At 34.8% G+C, this 19,244-nt stretch overlaps 2 protein-coding genes across 2 annotated transcripts in view; one reads left to right on the top strand and one right to left on the bottom strand.

Annotated features, from left to right (window-relative positions):
- LOC108681450 (protein O-linked-mannose beta-1,2-N-acetylglucosaminyltransferase 1-like) overlaps window positions 1-6,373 on the bottom strand; it is a 36,856-nt gene extending 30,483 nt beyond the window's left edge. Inside the window, exons 1-2 of the mRNA XM_047882884.1 lie at window positions 6,259-6,373; window positions 5,083-5,177 (exon numbers count right to left, since the gene is read on the bottom strand). The gene's annotated coding sequence lies outside the window, so the exon portion shown is untranslated. The remainder of the gene's footprint in view (window positions 1-5,082; window positions 5,178-6,258) is intronic.
- Window positions 6,374-9,988: 3,615 nt separating this feature from the next.
- Window positions 9,989-15,959, top strand: LOC108681452. The gene is made up of 5 exons (XM_018170481.2): window positions 9,989-10,004; window positions 12,313-12,879; window positions 14,378-14,485; window positions 14,974-15,031; window positions 15,493-15,959. Exons 2-5 carry the CDS (start codon window positions 12,318-12,320, stop codon window positions 15,704-15,706), a joined length of 942 nt encoding a protein of 313 aa, XP_018025970.1. The 5' UTR covers window positions 9,989-10,004; window positions 12,313-12,317; the 3' UTR covers window positions 15,707-15,959.
- The last annotated feature ends 3,285 nt before the right edge of the window (window positions 15,960-19,244 follow it).

Below are 19,244 nucleotides of genomic sequence, written 5' to 3'. Positions count from 1 at the left end.
CGTTTTGAAACTTGGTAGGGCAACATGGGGCAGCGCCCCCCCCCTTTTTTTTAACTAAATTTCAATTGATATCAATTGAAGTTTCAATTGATACGAGGTGGTTCTTTGTTTTGTTTAAAGGTACAACTAATGAGGAATGTATGATGTGAATTAGACGCCTATATGTTCATTCAATTTTTAATGAAACACTGTTTTGTAAAAAGTGTCAAAACGGGCCCATTGGCCCACCCCTGGGGCAATGGGCCCATGGGCTTGAGCAGGGCGCCCACCCATGGTCCCTTTACCACAAATGCATATTTTTCGTTTAAAAATGATAAAACAACACTTTACAGTTAAAAATAAGAAAATGCAATAAAAAATATGACATTCACTCATTAATTTTTAAATTTTTTAATAAGTTGCAAAAATAAACATATTCTGGGGCCATACTGTCAAAACTCGCTAAGTGAACGTAAGTACGTACGCTCAATTTTCTATATATAGTCTATGATTGGTGGATTTTGCTTGAAAGGCCGTCAATGATTGGCTGATGAACTTACGATCTGTCATTTTCTAGGAACGTTGCTAGCCTAGTGAATTCTAGCAGAGTTACCCATCAACTCTAACTCAACATTATTATCCGTGTTATTGCCTTAAGCATCAGTGTCAATTAGCAACTGCAGTTGATATTCTGTTAAATGCGATTTAGCTACATATGCATATTATTAGCACCGACCTAGGGGATTACAACGTCAAGTAACTCCAGTTATAATCATTAGCATATCTTTAAAAACGTTCTTAATCTGGCATCCGGACCTTGACCCAGTAAATTAGGAGAATTCCTTCTGTGTTTCATTCCCAAATTCGAAACACAATTGTAAGATGCTAGCGCAGTCTGGTCTCTGACTTACACGTCTAGCCGAACCATAGGGTGTTTGGTACAACCAAACGTTTGACACGAGTCATAGACCTTAATTAAAGGACTCAATACCGCTCCGCTATAGCATTCCCACGTCTTACAGATCTTTTAACTTTTTTGAAAGTATAGTCCCTGGTTTTTTATAAATCTTGTAACAATTCATAGATTAATGTCTAACAAATGAAGTGATTTATGACTACGTTTTTCCGCTCATTATCTTGTGGCCGCTGCTGTACTGTTCTCAAATGTTTGTTCTATATTCCAAATTTATCGCCTATGGTTTTATTAAATTACCCGTCTTTCTTATATAAGTTATTTTCTTAGCTATATTTGATCATGTTATTGCAAAACTTAAACAATGACTGTTTTGAATATAATGGAAGACCGAATTTAATCGAATCATCTTCATTGATCATCTTCATTAATCATCTTCATTAATCATCTTCATTAATCATCTTCATTAATCATCTTCATTGATCATCTTCATTAATCATTTTCATTGATCATCTTCATTGATCATCTTCAATTAATCATCTTCGAACAACGTAAGCAGGCATTGTTCGATTTTAAAATAAGAATCCACGGACTTGGTCTGATCATTCCTTCCAAAATTCACCAATTAAGCAGGCTATACAATTAAGTATACAGTATATCAATTTACGTATATTTTTTGCAGACGCCCGCGAAGACAGGCTGCTGGTGGCGGTGGTGAAGACCCTCGTCACCACCTCCATCACCACGTCCACCACCACAGTCTTATCGACGTGTCGAGCCACGGGAAACAACCCAAGTAGACAATTTAATATATTTTTCAGATTAATTTTAATAAATAAGTGCCTTATCCCGGTGAAATGGAAAAATACAACATATTCACCTATGTTTTTTATTTGGCCCATTGTGCAAACAAAAATTATTTAAACGAGTTTTTTACTCATAAAGTAAATGACATTTTATTCAATGTTAATTATTCTTATTACTATTACTTCATTGTTATTTTTGTTATAACTATTCTAAGTTTTATTGACGATATTATTATCATAGAAGTTTTACCTGATTTAAAATAAGTTCACGTTTTGCAAATTTTGTATGAAACCTCCAGGTTCACGGCTCCTGATTCGAATGTAGCTTAGTGTTATCCATTTTTTGAATGAACTGGAAGCATTAGAAAGTTTTAATTGCCTGTAGCCGAACTAATTTTATTATTTCGAGTACATAAGCTTACTTTTCTACTACGACAGATAATGCCTGCAAAAAGAGACGCAAGAAAGAAATCTTCATCCCAAAACTTGAGTGAGTAAAACAGTATTTTGGAAATAACTATTCTTATTAACATGCTAACATTTTATCAAGACACGTGCATCTTTAAGCATACATCACTTGTATAATATCATGAGATCTCTGTCTTGTGTCCATGTTTTAGACTGTATTTTTCACACGATTCATCGACAACGTCCATGCACGAGCTTCAACCTTAACATCGGGTTAGTTTTTCATGTCACAAAGTACAATTGCTCGTCATTCATTTATTCGAAGTATTATCAACATTATTTAGGTGAAGATTTCATAAACAACTTATTGGCTCCAGGAGTTTTTCATCTCGCGATATAAAAACATATTAATGACTCAGCATAATTTGAGATATCCACAGCTTCTTTGCATCGGAATAGTTAGTTACATATTAGCATTGAGTTTTTTAGTTTTAAGTAAGAAAACTGTAAATCATCATTGGCTACTTTTAATGAACATCACTGCCCATTACATTTCGTATCCCAATAAAATAATAAATCTAAATTAATCCCACAGGTACTCCGAACATCTCCATTCGTCGGAATTGACTGCACCGCAAGTCTACAGCACACACTGGAGCCCGCCAACGAGGACTCGTCGCTTCATCATTTGGTCCTCGTCTATCCAGACTGTAACTTTTCCGGTTACCTCCACTAATACTGCAACTGTTGTGACGGCCAGTTATTCTTGCAGTTTTACTGGACTTCCAGCCTTATGTGGCTGATCACAAGGACTGGAATTCTTGATCACAAGTTCTCACAACCGACTAAATGATTCATATCCCTCAGTTAATGAAGCCTCACATAGGAAAACCATGGTGACTTACAGTATATCACCATGACTTATTGTAGATTGTCACCCAGTTAAGACAACATATAAATTTAAACTCATGCTCTGAAACATCAGACATCTAATAAATGCAATTCCTATTAACAAATTTTTCAGAAATTTCAATGAATTATCAATTACTTGGAGTACTGTAATCGCTAACAGTACCAAAAGAATCTCATCTTTTTGGCTGAGTTCATTACTTATATTCTTCTCATGACGACGGGAGTAGAAAACACCCCCAGCTTCAGACTTGAGTCGTCAGGAGTGAAACTTTCTGCCACCGTCGCACCGCCGACCACGGCCACCGCTGCCATGTAGTTGCGGTATCCAAGAAACATCATTGAAGATATTCCGAGCTCCTCGAGTGACCGCCTCATGGCATGTGGCAAGTTCAATGTTGCATCTGTCTTCATAAAGTATACAGATTGGATTATATCATAATCCAGCACTTGATCTCTAATAAATTATGGACAAAAAGTTAAGGCTGATGATCCTGTTATCTATATTTCTGCTAGTTTTGTTTCTTTGTGAGACAATCGGAGCTATATTAAAACAAAAATAGACTATCAAAATACTCAACGTTCCTTTTTAAAATTTAAATTAACTAGAAAAAGTAACGAGCTGCAAATTCACATTGAATCAGAATGTAATCTGAACATTTCAAAACAATCGTCTGGGATGTTTCTCACCATAATCCCGACGACCAAAATCCGCCCGGGAGCAATAGATTCCAGGAAAGGATGAAGTGCCATGGATTCTCCGTGCCTTGTGGTCTCGAAAAGTCTAAAATTAAATTGTCCATTTTAAATCAGCTCTGTTTCATGTTAATCTGTAAATTAAAAATCACCTAGGTTTATTTTCGAAAATTCAATTGGTTTTCGAATGAGTTTATACCAACAATTAACAACAATCTAGAGATTAACGAACTTATGGCATGTTCTATAATACCACTTCAGCAAATTAATTTATAAGCAATTCAACAAAATAAATTGCTTCCTTCCTCTCAGTATACGTTACAACGTGCACATTATTAAAGGTTAACAAAAAGTATTTATAAATATGAGACAGGGCGGCATTTCATCCTCTTTCCTGTTCAGTTGCTTCTGAAGTGATCATAAGGACAAGTTGACCTCAAACGAAAAGCTATTGGAATGAAAATTGGTGAGAGTAATGAGGAAAAAATTCTTTCTCCCAAAAACTGGAGATTTTGTATCTTCTAATCACGAGAAGCTAATCAGCCGTTAATCACGAGGATTAAAGATGAAAGCCCCGAGCTCGACCTCCCTCAAAACTTCACTAATAAGATCGTGACAACAGTTTTAGACGAAATAGTCAACAGAAGTTCTAATTAAAAGATGATGCGTGTACATGACTTCACTTTTCTTAGATCCCGGATCAACTGGAAATGAAACTGCAGTTCAAATGACAAGCGTCAATTATTAGCATTGAGTTGGAGATCAAAATGAACAATGATCATGAACAATGTAAACAAAATATGAAAAAAGCAGGGGATATCAAATGACAGCGTAATGCAGGATGATTTATGGTATCATGTACATGATGTACTGGATAAGACAGCATGGTGACTGCTAGCCCGAGGATTCGCCACGAGTAAACGAATGACATCATCAAAATGTATCGAGAAGTCCCCACTTCGATGATCGAGTGATTTTCGAACAATTAAGTGTTTCCGCTTTCCCTGTTTCGCTCTATTGCATATTATCCTCTTTCTTCATTCTAGTTTGCCGGTTATATTTATCCCAAAAATTTATCGATTACGGTTATATCAAAATGATATTCCAAAAATCAACAAAATCAACTACACTTTTTGATCATATCATACCTGTCATATCATACCTGGAGTGATCATATATGCCTACTAATTTGTCAGCACCAGTCAAAACGAATTAAATGCAAGAGATAATTATGTCTCTCATTGTTATATATTTCTGAATAATTCATCAGTGTTTAACAAAAGGGCTTAGTGTTCATTGACGCTTATACACCACTTAAAATTATCAATTTTATTGGCTAAATCATAAGGAAACATTTGCTGATATCCTCACCTGTGGTCGAGGACTCGCCCAGTGAGCTGGGACAAGACCAGCACATGCAAGGCTTCAGGACAACTTGCAGCGTCCGCCAGCGTGCAATTCGTAACCTGCGAACATAAACACATGTGTGAATATTTCACCTGTATCAAAAATATCATACCTGCATCAAAAATATCCCACCTATAACATCAAAAATATCCCACCTGCATCAAAAATGTCCCACCTGCATAAAAAATATCCCACCTACATCAAATATATCCCACCTGCATCAAAAATATCCCATCTGCATCAAGATTGAGGTATGCTAACACACAGAGCTGGGCAGCACTACTTTGAAATGTAGCGGCCGCTAATGCTCTAAAATCTAAATGTAGCGGGCGCTACCGCTACAATTGCTTAAATGCATATAGCGCCGCTACTGAAAATGTAGCTCGCTACTGCCCACCTCTGCTAACACAGTAACACGTAAATAGAATTCTCTCATAAAAGTCGGTCCATTACTAATATTGTGTTCTATCTCATATTTATTCTGAAAACAAGAAGGAATGAAGCTGAGAAACGATCCTAATATGTAGCTGAAATGAAGGAAGATAGAAGCTATAAACAAACAGGAAACAGGAAACTTTGACGAGCATACACAGAGTCGAATTATGAAAACAAATACGAGCATTAGGTTGAAATATAACACAACAATTAGTCCAATGTTAAAAACGCAAATATGACCGGCTGAAACGAGCACGAACATTAATTTTTGAAAGAAAAACAGAAAAACACCTGTAAAATTTTTTCATTTGCAATATGCATGCTTCTCCTGCATACAGAAGATTTCGACCCTCTTGCTAGGTTCGAAGCCAATAGGCTAAGACAGAACTACGTCTGTTACTAGAATATCCTAGATCGTTCAGAAATTGATACGTTATTAGTTATTTATCTATGCTTTTATTCTGATGCTGTTCTTTCAGATTGTTTAATTACTACTCAGATTACTTCTCGATCTTATGTCCAATAACCATTTGCTCCTTTCGGAAACTATTTCATATATTGGACGAGCTTTTATAACGAACATCTTCGATCCAAGAACAATATTTTTTACAAAATAAATCATAAAACATTTCATAAGTTTGTAACATGCATTAAATTAAATTATTTTTGTTATTATAAATTATTAAATTATTGAACGCTCTTTACCAGCTTAGAATTAACTTTAAGAGCAAAGAGGTGTCTGCTGGAAGTGACTTCAAGTGTGAGGACATCAGCGTTGTCTGCAGGGTCAGATGAGCCCGCCTCTTGACTCAAAGACGCTACATCTTCTCCAGCAACAGATAATAATAAGACATATCCGACACCTGCGACAAAATCTGATATTAACATATATTAACAATTGAAGCAAGTAAAAGATTATTTCATAATATATTACAGTGTACGATTAATTTACATGTTTAAAAATTTAAGTTCAAACATTTCCTGTGGTAATTAGTCATTGGCACTGAAGCAGAGAAAAATATACGATTTACGATGAATTTCACACAAGCGCTATTTTTAAATCTTGCCTGCAAAAATCAAAAGATGAAACGAGCGATCCATTGCACGAGGTCAGCAAACGAATGATGTTTATTAGGCAGCTTCAAACGTCAGTAAAACGGCATCCTAAAAAGAGGTCGACTGGACCATTCAGTCATTTCACCATTAAGGAGACGAGTGTTCTTAACGCTTTTAGATTATTGTCAGAAAAATATTAGACCTTATGAACGACTAATTCATGTGTAAATCCATGAAACGACTAATTGCTGTATTAATCTGATGCCTGCAGTCCATGACCAAATTTTATTCTAGAGCTGTTTAAATTGAAAAAGCTAATACCCCAAATTTCGATTCCGAATTTTAGTTTAAAAAATATTTTACTTATTTACCAGCGATATTTTTGTATCTGCCATTAAGGTCAGATAAATTTACATCAATCAGTATGCATATATTTATTGGTTATAGATTTCGTTCCTACACATTAATTACTAGCAGTTTAGCCCGGCGTTGCCTGACCTGCAAAAATCAAAAGATGAAACGAGCGATCCATTGCACGAGGTCAGCAAACGAATGATGTTTATTAGGCAGCTTCAAACGTCAGTAAAACGGCATCCTAAAAAGAGGTCGACTGGACCATTCAGTCATTTCACCATTAAGGAGACGAGTGTTCTTAACGCTTTTAGATTATTGTCAGAAAAATATTAGACCTTATGAACGACTAATTCATGTGTAAATCCATGAAACGACTAATTGCTGTATTAATCTGATGCCTGCAGTCCATGACCAAATTTTATTCTAGAGCTGTTTAAATTGAAAAAGCTAATACCCCAAATTTCGATTCCGAATTTTAGTTTAAAAAATATTTTACTTATTTACCAGCGATATTTTTGTATCTGCCATTAAGGTCAGATAAATTTACATCAATCAGTATGCATACAGTTATTGGTTAGAGATTTCGTTCCCTACACATTAATTACTATCAGTTTAGCCTGGCGTTGCTTGGGCATGATAATTCCTTCAATTTGGGATTACCCCAATCTCCTTTATATATATTTTTGCAATTCATATAAACCCGATAATTATTATACAGCGTAAGCACTGCAATGAAATAATAACACCTTCAAACCCACTTTATACGTCGGAAATAGGACACCCATTTCTCTCTTAACTCAAAATTTTGAAAAAAATAATATGCGATTTCTAAAGTAAATTTATTAGTACAAATTTTGAATAGAACTTTAATTTTTTATCCAGTATTTTCCTCTCTTTCCCCCAATCCTTTCCTATTCTCCCATCAAGAACATATTTTCAGGTTCTGCTTACATTCCAACACGAAATAAATTCTAGGTATGCGTTCTAGCGACATCCTACATACGTGCTCGAGCGATATCCTGGATACCTCTATATATTTGGGGAGCCTGGTTTTCAATAAACCTACACACGCAAACTTCTACAAATATATGTAAAACTGCAAAATCATGGTCATTCTCTGCATCTGGAACTGAATACAAAAAGATTTGCACAATTACAATACATTAATGTAAAATAAACTAACAAAACTCTAAGAATTCAAGCGTCGACAAAGCACCACACTGTTGCAGCCTGTAATGTGTGACGTGTGCTATTACAAAGCACCCGATTCTAAATCAGAGCAAAAAAGTATTCGCCTGAAGAAAATAAAACATTTTTGGGCGCATCTTCCTGGTATGAATGGCAATGACCGACCGAAATAATCTAAATTCTCTGAACTGTTTCAATTGTCTTGCAAGAGAAATGTTTAACTTTTGATGACCAACCGATGACAATTCATAATCAATTGGATACCGATTACTCAGATGGGATCCAAGCTGACGGTGTAATTTTAACAATTCGTATCACTTAATTTATAGCTCGTGTTAGTTCCGAAGTTCAATGATAAATAACTTCGTACAATTTCGTAACATTTTAAGAATGAAAATAATTAATGGAGATAAAGTGCAAATCTACTGCGTTTATCAAGTAGTATTTTTTTAGCTAATGATAATAATAATCTGTATATCCAAAGTTGTATATGAATATATGAGCTGAGCCTATGAGAATACATTTCTAAACAGTTTTCCATGTGACGCATATCGATGTTTGGTTCTTGAAATATGGCAGGTCCTACTTTATGAATTATTGATGTAGGAATCAATTTTCAGTGGAGGTTCATAATCTTGAAAAGTGTTCAGGTCTAGTTTGGTGAAAGTTCTGTATGATGAATTACTCTCGTTTTAGTTGGAAAATTTACGTCGTTGTTCTCTCCTGATAGCACTTTTAAAAGTGAAATAAATGTCGACTAAGATTACAAGAAGCATAGAAACTCACTTATAGATTTTTTAACTCTCCTTTAGAGGAGCCGTGGGACCTATACTTGTTTGAAGAAAATCTATGGAGTCAGCCTTCTAGTTGCTTGAAATACGCATGGGCACCGATCAAAATATATTTCTTATTATTATTATTATTATTTTCATACATATATTTTTCAGACCAGTTGGATGGTTAATATGCAATTTCAAATTATGATCTAAGATAATTAAATGATTCTCTCAATGAATGAAACGGCGGAAAAATGTAATAAAGCTTTTATAAGAATTCGCGATTTTTTCACCGGAGCGAGCCCGTGCCTGGCACGGCTCTGCTAGATTCGCCTCGCTGCGATGTTGTGATCGTTTTTGTTCATCCAATTTATCTTTGGCTTACTGGTGATGTGGTCAACCAGTATGAGGATATAAATCCCTCCAATATATCATGATATAACAGAGACATCCACTGCTGAACATCATCGACTTGTTAGCAGTGACCGACCGTTGACCTCTATTTCATCACCACTATAAATTTATAAAATACATGACTCATTTGTATCAAAAAACTGTCTCGAACAATTTTTTTATTTAGCTAATGTTATTAGAACATCGCTATTTATTCAACTACACTTGTATCAAGTCGATCACTACCAAACTGTTCCAATAAAATTAAAGGTTACAAGTAAAACTTGGACAAATTCTTCATTAATTTTAATATTTTATATAGTTGATTTTATACGTTCGAGAGACAAAATTTATTTGCCTTTGCAAAGTATAAGAAGATTTTAGATTTTATTATTTAAGCCACAAATTTGATGAAATGAAATCATGAACGAAAATTACTGCCCAATATTTTGATCACATATTCAGTAAGATAAGAGCCCATTGGCCATTATAAATCCAGCTTATTTTTTTCTGCGAGCTGCTCCCACAATCTGATTACCAGTTACTGGAATTAAGAGCAAATAATTAAGTCCGGGATTCACTTATAAATTTCTTTAAAGTTCTATACGAGTTTTCCTCGTCGGTTTCTATAAATTCAAGAAATCCTGAGCTGCAGCATCAATTTGATAGCCGAGTAATTAAAAGGTGAGTGGGAGGCTCCTGAGATGTGTGGAGGATTCTTATAATTTTAAGTAGGCTGAGAGATTTAGAGTAGCAGCAATAATATAAGAAGACCCTTACTTTAATCGCTCAATTACTTAAAAATAGAGATTTAATTATATTTATATTAGGAAATAATAGAGTTTATCGCATTATGCGCGAATATACATTGGGTAACAAGATTTACATTATTGATGGCCTGAACAAAATAAACAATAATAAATAAGAATCCAGATCTGGACATATTATACGGAAAAATTCTGCATTATTACAAAATCCCATCTTCCAGTCGACAAGATGTAATCATTACTAGCACAATTCAAACCATTTCTGTACAATAGAGAAAAAAAAACATTCAATTATTATTGCATAACTTTTGAGAAAGCAAATTGATACCACATATTAGTTGTATAGTTCTTCGGTCCTGCATGTCGTTAAACCATGTAACCATATATCAAGCGCATTGGTAAAGATTCTTTTTTGTCTCATCTCGAACTTGCTTGATCAATTCCTATTTCAATTAGCGAATAAACATAGCATATCAGGAGTAACTATTTCTTGTACGCTAGATACTGATGAATCACGAACCTAGTACCAAATCCGCCATCTCAAATTTCATATCGATGCTATGAATGTTCATGCAATAAAAACGGAAAATGAGGTACACCAGCCGAGGTAATCCTTCACATGCCAATACAGTTCACAAATGAAACTTTACTGTTTTCTTCAGGGACATTCTTCTATTTGTTTGATAGCGTACGGAAAAATTACCGTCACAATTGACAGATTAAACATGCATTCATCCCTTGAATTCATTTACAATTTTTCCCGATTTTCTGATGTAAACTCCAGACGTAACTCATTATTCTGAATTGGAATGAGACGCTACGAAACTGGAAACCTGGCGTGAAATAATGCAAAATAGAATATTTCTATTGATATTTCGTTCATTTATCTAATTGGAAGCTGAAAAATAAATTTCGTAATCTTCCTCTGCAGACTTTCAAGCAATTGCACTGGAGTTCTTCCTGTAACATTTAGTATTCCGCGATATTCCTTTTGAAATAAAAATTGCGAATTCGTGGAAAGTCGAACTCGCCTTGTGTGCATTTGAATTAAAATTACTAAACTTATCGATCGTGTTCACGTCGCCTAATGTATGAATATGGTTGAAGATATGTAAGGAAAATATTTTCGATAATATTTGACGATTCAGAGTTTTTAGAAAGTAATTTTCAATTGCCTAGCTATAAAGATCACTTTCCACTTTCATTTTTAAAAAACGCATAAAAAAATTTAAATTGTTTAATAAGTTGCAAAAATAAACATATTCTATATAGGGCCATACTTTCAAAAATCGCTAAGTGAACGTAAGTACTTACGCTATATTTTTCTAGTCTATGATTGGTGGATTTTGCTTGAAAGGCCGTCAATGATTGCTGATGAACTTACGATCTTTTAACTTTTTTTGAAAGTATAGGCCCTGGTTTTTTATAAATCTTGTAACAATTCATAAAGTAATGTCTAACAAATGAAGTGATTTATGACTACGTTTTTCCGCTCATCATCTTGTGGCCGCTTAGCGATCTTTGTTCATGTTATTGCAAAACATAAACAATGATTGTTTTGAATATAATGGAAGACCGAATTTAATCGCAAATGAATAGCATTTAAAAGTCTATCGTTAACTTTCTTTGCTACAAACCCGAGATTTTCCATTTTTTTATAGACGAATAATGACTGATTCTTCTTTATTGCCTTTTAGAAAAACAAAATTAATTCGGGCAAAAGTACATTTTTATTGTAGTCAAATGGATGGAAGTTTTAGCCTGACAATATTTCGTATATAATGAGTATTTAAAAATTGCAGTAAAAAACTTTCGTATATATAGTGGTCTTCTTTGGAAAATAATTAAGACACGTTTTCGTTCATGAAAACGGTTTCTACTTATTTTAAAACTTATTTTAAAATATAAGAACCATACATTGTATTATATTTAAGGAATGACAATGATATGATCGTCAACGCGAGAATGCATCGTTATGTCACTACGCATGCAACAGACAAACAACGAAAGAAATTCCCAAGGCAGTACGAGTGGATGCGATTAAAGTGCTTACCGTGAGCACACAAGAAAATCTTGACAAACAGATTGAGTTCAGAAAAAAGTAGTCGATCGAAACACGGATAACAGGTATTCATTAATTGCAATTAATTTCATTTTAATAAATCTAATGGCGATTTAGAAGGTATTAAGAGTCGTCCTTTTTATTTATTTTCTGTTACTTGCAGGTACAATGAAACTAAGCATTCTAACAAGTTTGATCAGTGTTTTCTGTTTGAGATCAACTGAGTGCTCTAATCTCGGGAAGCTTACAAGAAACAATGTTCCTTTTACGATTATTCATGTCAGAAATGCTTCAACTTCCGCCTTCAATGCTACACTTCAAGCAACAAGAACTACGGTGGATTCATCAAGTCAAGTGAAACAGAATGATGACGACGCTTTACAAAAATTTCCTGCGCATCCATCCCTCGTTGGTTCTAGTGTGAATTCATCTGCCAAAGTAAATGTATCTAGTAAAATTTTGGACTCTGATGCTACAAACAAAGTGATTTCCTTGATAAACGATGATGTAACTGTGATTGAAAATTCCTCTTCAACGGTCTTGAACTATAATTCATCAGAACTCTTATCTGTTCCAGTAGAAAGCGTAGGTGGATCCGATCTTAATCCAGCCTCGACAGGAGTGATCGTAGTCAAAAATTCACCTCCACGCTTATCCAACAGAGGAAACTTTAAATTTGATTCAGGAAAAGCAGTCGACAAAGATGACGGTTCACTTCAATCAGCGGAAGGTTTGGAAAACATAGGTTCTAGATTAAATGTTTTTTGTGGTTCATTCATCCTAACATAGAGGAAGTCAAGTCAACACAATATAATAAATTTGGGTGTATTAATGTATTTTTAAAGGCTAGAACTTTCGATTCCCAAGCCTGTGTAGCCCAATGCTACAATAAACGAGCCTCCGTTGAACAGCTGTAGATAGAAATAAATTCTTTTTAGGCAAANTCAATGTCTGCTTACGAAAAAGTCACCGATAATTTTTCCACTAGCTTACCCTCGCTCACGCTGTGAATGATGTAATTAGAAATATGTTCAATAACAAAGCAGCAGTCTTTCAAGTTCATTGTACAGTGAAATCAATGACTTCTACTGGACGATAAAGATGAAAAACTTTTCAAAATATCTATTAAAAAACACAAATTCATTTGATCAGTTATGTCTCTCTCATTGCGAACAAATTAAATGAATATTCGTGGGCGCTATCCAGTTTCTTGGCTGAATGAATTGGAAGTTTATTCAAGTTTCTTTACATACGGCGACGCTTTTCGGTGTAAATAACTTGACATAGATATACATATGTATGGACTGCTAGATTACTTTTTTTCTGTAAATTGAGTATTCTATTTTTGATCTAAGCGATTCTGGGATTTCATAGTTAAATATTTATGCAAGAATTTGGAAACTGTTATTGGAATTTTTTCAAACATGAAGAAGTCATGAAGAAGATTGAAGATTGACCTTATGAAGAAGTCATGAAGTCAACGATTGAAATTTCGATCAGTTTTTAAATATCGGGCAAAGACGAGTCAGTTTCAAGCAAATATGGCGGTTAAATTATAGAGGGCAGCCACTTCGGTTGCTAAAGAACTGAAAGTCGCAAGGCTTTCAACGAAATTACGTAAGCGGACGTAAAATGCGTAACAAAACTTATGCGTGCGAAACTTACGTAAAATGACGTAAAATGCGTAATCGGGTGGCAAGGCGTAATCGGGAAATCTGATAATTATCATTTGAAATTTTTTTAAAAAGTATTTCGAACCTTGTTAATATATCCTTTGTAAAATTTATCTAATACATATATGTTTTATACTAATTTTCGCAAACTTACCCCATAATTGTCACTGCTTTAATCAAGTGGTTTACATGTTCGAATTAATTTTCTTATAGCTGTTATTATTGTAATATGCCGTTTTTCAATAATAACAGAAAAAAAATTATTTTAGTTAACTTCCAACATGTATTGAAATAATTCAATACATTTAAATAATTAATGATTATTATTTAACATTAAATAATTCTAAGCGACCGTTTAAAAAAGAACGTTAACCATTTAACAGAACATTTTCAAAAGAATCCCTATCAAATTTTGCAATAGGTGATGGACAAAATTTCACAAAATTAATACCTAAATTATTTTTTGTGTTAAATTGTCTTCTAGTGGGCATAATGAATGACTTTATGCGGAGTTGAAAACTATCCCTCAGCAGTTGGCTGACGTTTACATTGCAGACGCTCGCGAGGACAGGCTGCTGGTGGCGGTGGTGAAGACCCTCGTCACCACCGCCATCACCACGTCCGTCACCGTAGTCTTCTCAACCTGTGCCACAAACGCCCCAAGTAAATAATTTATTACATTTTTCATATTAATTTCATAAAATAAGTCATATGTCAAAGAAATGAATAATTACTAGAGACAAATGATACTTATTTCACAGATGGATAATAACATTTACCAATGTTACTTATTTGGCTTATTGCACAAACGTAATTATTTGGACGAGTTTTTTACTTGTATAGTAAATGACATTTTTTCAATATGAATTATTCTTATTACATTTGCTTCATTGTTATTGTTGTTATAATTATTCATATTTTTATTGGCATTCATAATCATATTATCATAGATGTTTCATCTAAAACTTTAAAAGAAACTCACGTTTCGCAAATTTTTTCTGAAACCTCAAGGTTCATGCGCTCCTAATTCGAATGTAGCATAATGTTATCCAGGATTGAATGAACTGGAAGCCCATAGAAAATTTTAATTGCCTGTAACTGAACTAATTTTATTGTTTGAAGAACATGAGCTTAATCTCTTACTACGACAGCTACACCGTGCAGAAAGAGACGCAAGAGAAAGAAGCAAATCTTCATCCCAGAACTTGAGTGAGTAAAGCAATATTTTTGAGGTAACTATCTTTATTAACGTGCTAGCATGTGTTTCCAAGACGCGGGCATCTTTGAACGTGCATGACTAGATTAGAATGCTTTGGAATGTATTTTTCACACGATTCTTCGACCTCGTTAATGAGCTTCACATAGTACAATTGCTCATCAAAATTCATTTCTTTGCAGTATTATCAACAGCATTTGGGTAAATATTTCATATAAAACTTATTTGCTCCATGAGTTATTCGATCATCTCGCGATATAAAAACACATCATGACTCCAAATAATTTGAGCTTGTCACAGCCTCTCCGCCTCGGAATAGTTAGTTACATAAAAACATCGAGTTGTTGAGTTATAAGTGAGAAAATCTGAAAATTAAGTACCTATTATTATAGAACATCGCTGCCAATTACATTTTGTATCACAATAAAATAATGAATCTAAATTAAACACACAGGTACTCTGAAAATCTCCATTCATCGGCAATGACTGCACCGCAAATCCACAGCACACACTGGAGCCCGCCAACGAGGTCTCGTCGCTTCATCATTTGGTCATCGTCTATCCAGACTGTAACTTTTAGGGTCACCTCTACCAATACTGCAACTGTTGTGAAAGTCAGCTATGCTTGCAGTTTTGCTGGACTTCCAAGCGCATGTCCTACTGGTTGATCACAATGGCTAGGAATATACTTGATCAGAAGTCCTCACCAGCGACTAAATAATTCATATCCCTCAGTCAATGAAGCCTCACATAGTAAAATCATGGTGACTTATATCTCGAGTTTGCAAATTGTCGCCTAATTGAGACAACATTTAGATTGAAAACTCATGCTCTGAAACGTCAAACATCTAATAAATGCAATTACTATTAAAAATTGTATCACACATTTCAATAAATTATCATTTACTTGAAGTACTGTATTTAGAGAGTTATTATATTTGTAATAAGAAAATTACAAGGTACCTTGTAATTTTCTTATTACAAATATATGAACTCTCTAAATACAGTGAATTACAGATGAATTACGAGCGTAAATTTTTGCGTTTGTCACTTTTTTATACCGACCAGTAATATTTGGCATGCTATTTGCACTCCACACATGGTTTTTTTTTAATGTTCTAGCAATTAATTACAACTATTTTGTCGACTGCATGCAGCTGTTTTTATGCCTCACATTTGAAAAAATGAAGAGAATAACATGCAAGTACATTAGGCATGAACAACTGGTCCGATACCTTCATAGTTTAGATTTAACTCTATCGTCGCGGATACATTTACCGTCGTCAATGCTATTCGTAATGATGGTATGGGACCGAGAATTTCCGTCAGTCACGAAAGGGTTAAATTCCACCTATGTGTTTTCTTTGCCCATGTGTTTTCTTTCCTCTGCCAGAATTTTTAAGCATCTGCACATAGGTAATAAATATCATAAATATCTGCACACTCCCCTTCCCAGATCGATTATTGATTATTACTCTTGTTACTGTTAAAAGCAGGTTGACACGAAATTTCGGCTTTCCCTATGAATCGCTTAACATTAAATTGAAGCTTAAAAGTAAAAGCCAAACCGCGTAGTTAGTGCAACGATTGGAATTGGAACCCGGGGTATAAAAATTCAAAAATTCTACATACGTTTGTATTACCTTTGCGTACACCAACCACCCTGTTCAAATGTTTTGAGTTGAAAATCCCTCATGTTTAATTTCCTCGTTAATGAAATCAAGATATTTTTCATTTATTTATAAATTGTATCCAGGCTCTATATTCATTCCATTATTGTTATTTTTTCTATGCTTTGTGGTGAAACACGGTAACAGTATTAAAAGAAGCACATATTTTTGGCTGAGTTCATTACTGACATTCCTCTCCTGACAACGGGAGTAGGAAACACCCCCAGTTTCAGACTTGAGCCGTCGGGGGAGAAACTTTCTGCCCCAGTCGCACAGCCGACCACGGCCACCGCTGCCAGTAGGATTGCAGGATATATAGCTGCAGGATTGCATGTAGTTGCGGTATCCAAGAAACATCAGCTAGTCCTGCGACCGCCTGATGGCATGTGGAAGGTTCAAGGTTGCATCTGTCTTCATAGATTATACAAAATTTTGTTTTGAAATCCAGCACTTTATCATCGGCTGAATTGAGATCATTTTTGAAGTTTGCTTCTACGAAGGAAACGAATCTATCAATCCCCAGGGATTCTGTCGTTTGAGCTCCAAGCACAGTTAGGCCGGGGTCACACCATACTGCCGGACACGTGCCATGACATATGCCAGTCACGGTCCAGTTCAGTATTCTTTAATACATTGCCGTAGAAGCATTCATGGGCATGGCAGGTGCCTTGCACGGCTGGTGTGAATGATTCTGGAAAAATATATTTAAAAATATTAGAATGGAGCACTCTATCATTTCGCTAGGAGATGAATGAGTTTTTTTTATTTCAACCCTCTATAACAAGAGAAAGGAATTTGGATACGACACTGTTTCATGTAAATCCACCGTAGGTGAAAAGCACTTTTTTAGGTGCACTAATTTAACGAATGAATTGAGGCGACCAAGTACTAAACTAAAAATAGATGTTGTCAGTGGTTTAGAAATGTTATCAATTTATTTCAAATGCTCAAATAATGTTTACATTTGATAGCTGATCGGAACTTTCATGTGCTGCACATACATAAATATTTATGTTCGCTCGCATACAGCATTCATCATTCTGTTGGTGACACTACCAATCTACTATACTACCATCTGTCTATCTTGTTTATATTTCAAGGCATATTGACTTAGTGTTAGAAAATAATTATGGCGCCCATGTATTGTTATAATTTCTATTCACTATCACTGTTAACACACAATGCATCACAAAAATCGATATCATATCAATATAAAAATCAAGATAAAAACATAAATTACCGTACCTGCGGTAACTATACACGACACTGCTGTTATGCAGAGGTGAAGATTGTGACATCTTGTCGTTAATTTTCAGTGTTTCTAACACACGGTACAACATAAATGGCTGAATAAAAACAATATTCGTTGATTTTTATCACAGTGTATTCCTTTTGCGTGACTGAATTGAACCCTTACTTCTCTGCTTTTTTTTCAAAGCTCATATCCAGATTGTGATATTTGTTTGAAAGTGACCGTTATTTATCAGGAAAATCGCCTACAAATAAGAAAATTTCAAAATACTATTGCGCTCTAAACGTTTTTGACCCTAAACGTAATAAAACTACAAACGGAATTTTTCTGAATAACGTTTTTTATGGAATGAACTGGTGCCTGGTACGACATATCACTTCCTGATTTGTTCTTCACTGAGATCGTTTTTTGCTATTAAAATTGGTCTGTTGCTGGAATGTGATGTGATCAATCAGTTTGGGCCTTCCATTAGCCTCTAAAAACACAAAGAAGGAATGAGACAATCGCTGTCTCATTCTTCTCAGCTCACAACAACCCCGTTATGAGCTGATGACCGCAATAACACTCGGCAACCATGCATAAGCCAACATGCATGAGTTTCATAAGTATTTTGCAAGTCGCACCAGAATTCGTGATGCTACTAGTAAGAAATTTTCATGGGAGAGAATTTATAGATTTTAATTTTCGTGGAGAAAATTTGTGAGATAAAATCTTAAACTAATCGTTTCATCACATTTATCTCCTCTTTCAATAGGAAAAAATCCTGTTATTCATCATTGTAAATTAGTCATTCTAAGGACCTGCACACACAATATTTTTTTTGCTGATTCACCAGACATAAAGAGAGTTATTGACTTCCTGGTGTATTGATAAATCTAGAGGAAAAAAATAAAAACTCTAAGTTTTCATGCTGAATTCGTTTTCAGTTTTCCTTGTCGGTGTCTATAAATCCAAGAATCTTGAGCTCATGGAACATTTTTACAATCGAACAATAGACAGGCGAGTGATAGGTTAGTGTGATCTCCAGTCCCAGATTTATTTATTATATTTAAATTTATAATGATCTTGGTATATAAAAAATAATCAAGATTACATGTACCAAACGACCACTAGAGGAATAGAGCACAGGTATTAATCATTTAGCATTTTAGCTCGAAGGCGATTATCGCTAGTGCTACTGTCATGTCATTCCGGTCATTACCCGAAAATTAATTATTCATCAAATTCTTACGTGTTGTTAGTCCTTCAGTTCCGGTGACAATTTGGTTGCACGGCAAAACGATC

The sequence above is a fragment of the Hyalella azteca genome, unplaced genomic scaffold, assembly GCF_000764305.2.
Source record: "Hyalella azteca isolate HAZT.00-mixed unplaced genomic scaffold, Hazt_2.0.2 contig11549, whole genome shotgun sequence".
In the NCBI taxonomy this organism is placed as follows: domain Eukaryota; kingdom Metazoa; phylum Arthropoda; class Malacostraca; order Amphipoda; family Hyalellidae; genus Hyalella; species Hyalella azteca.
The sequence above is the reverse complement of the archived record's forward strand: the minus strand, read 5'-3'. Positions and strand labels throughout refer to the sequence as shown.

Coding starts and splice junctions, on each gene's coding strand:
- LOC108681452 (XM_018170481.2), top strand. CDS start 12,318: ATGAAACTAAGCATTCTAACAAGTTTGATCAGTGTTTTCTGTTTGAGA. Junction 12,880..14,377: donor TTCACTTCAATCAGCGGAAG/GTTTGGAAAACA, acceptor TTTACATTGCAG/ACGCTCGCGAGGACAGGCTG. Junction 15,032..15,492: donor ATCTTCATCCCAGAACTTGA/GTGAGTAAAGCA, acceptor TTAAACACACAG/GTACTCTGAAAATCTCCATT.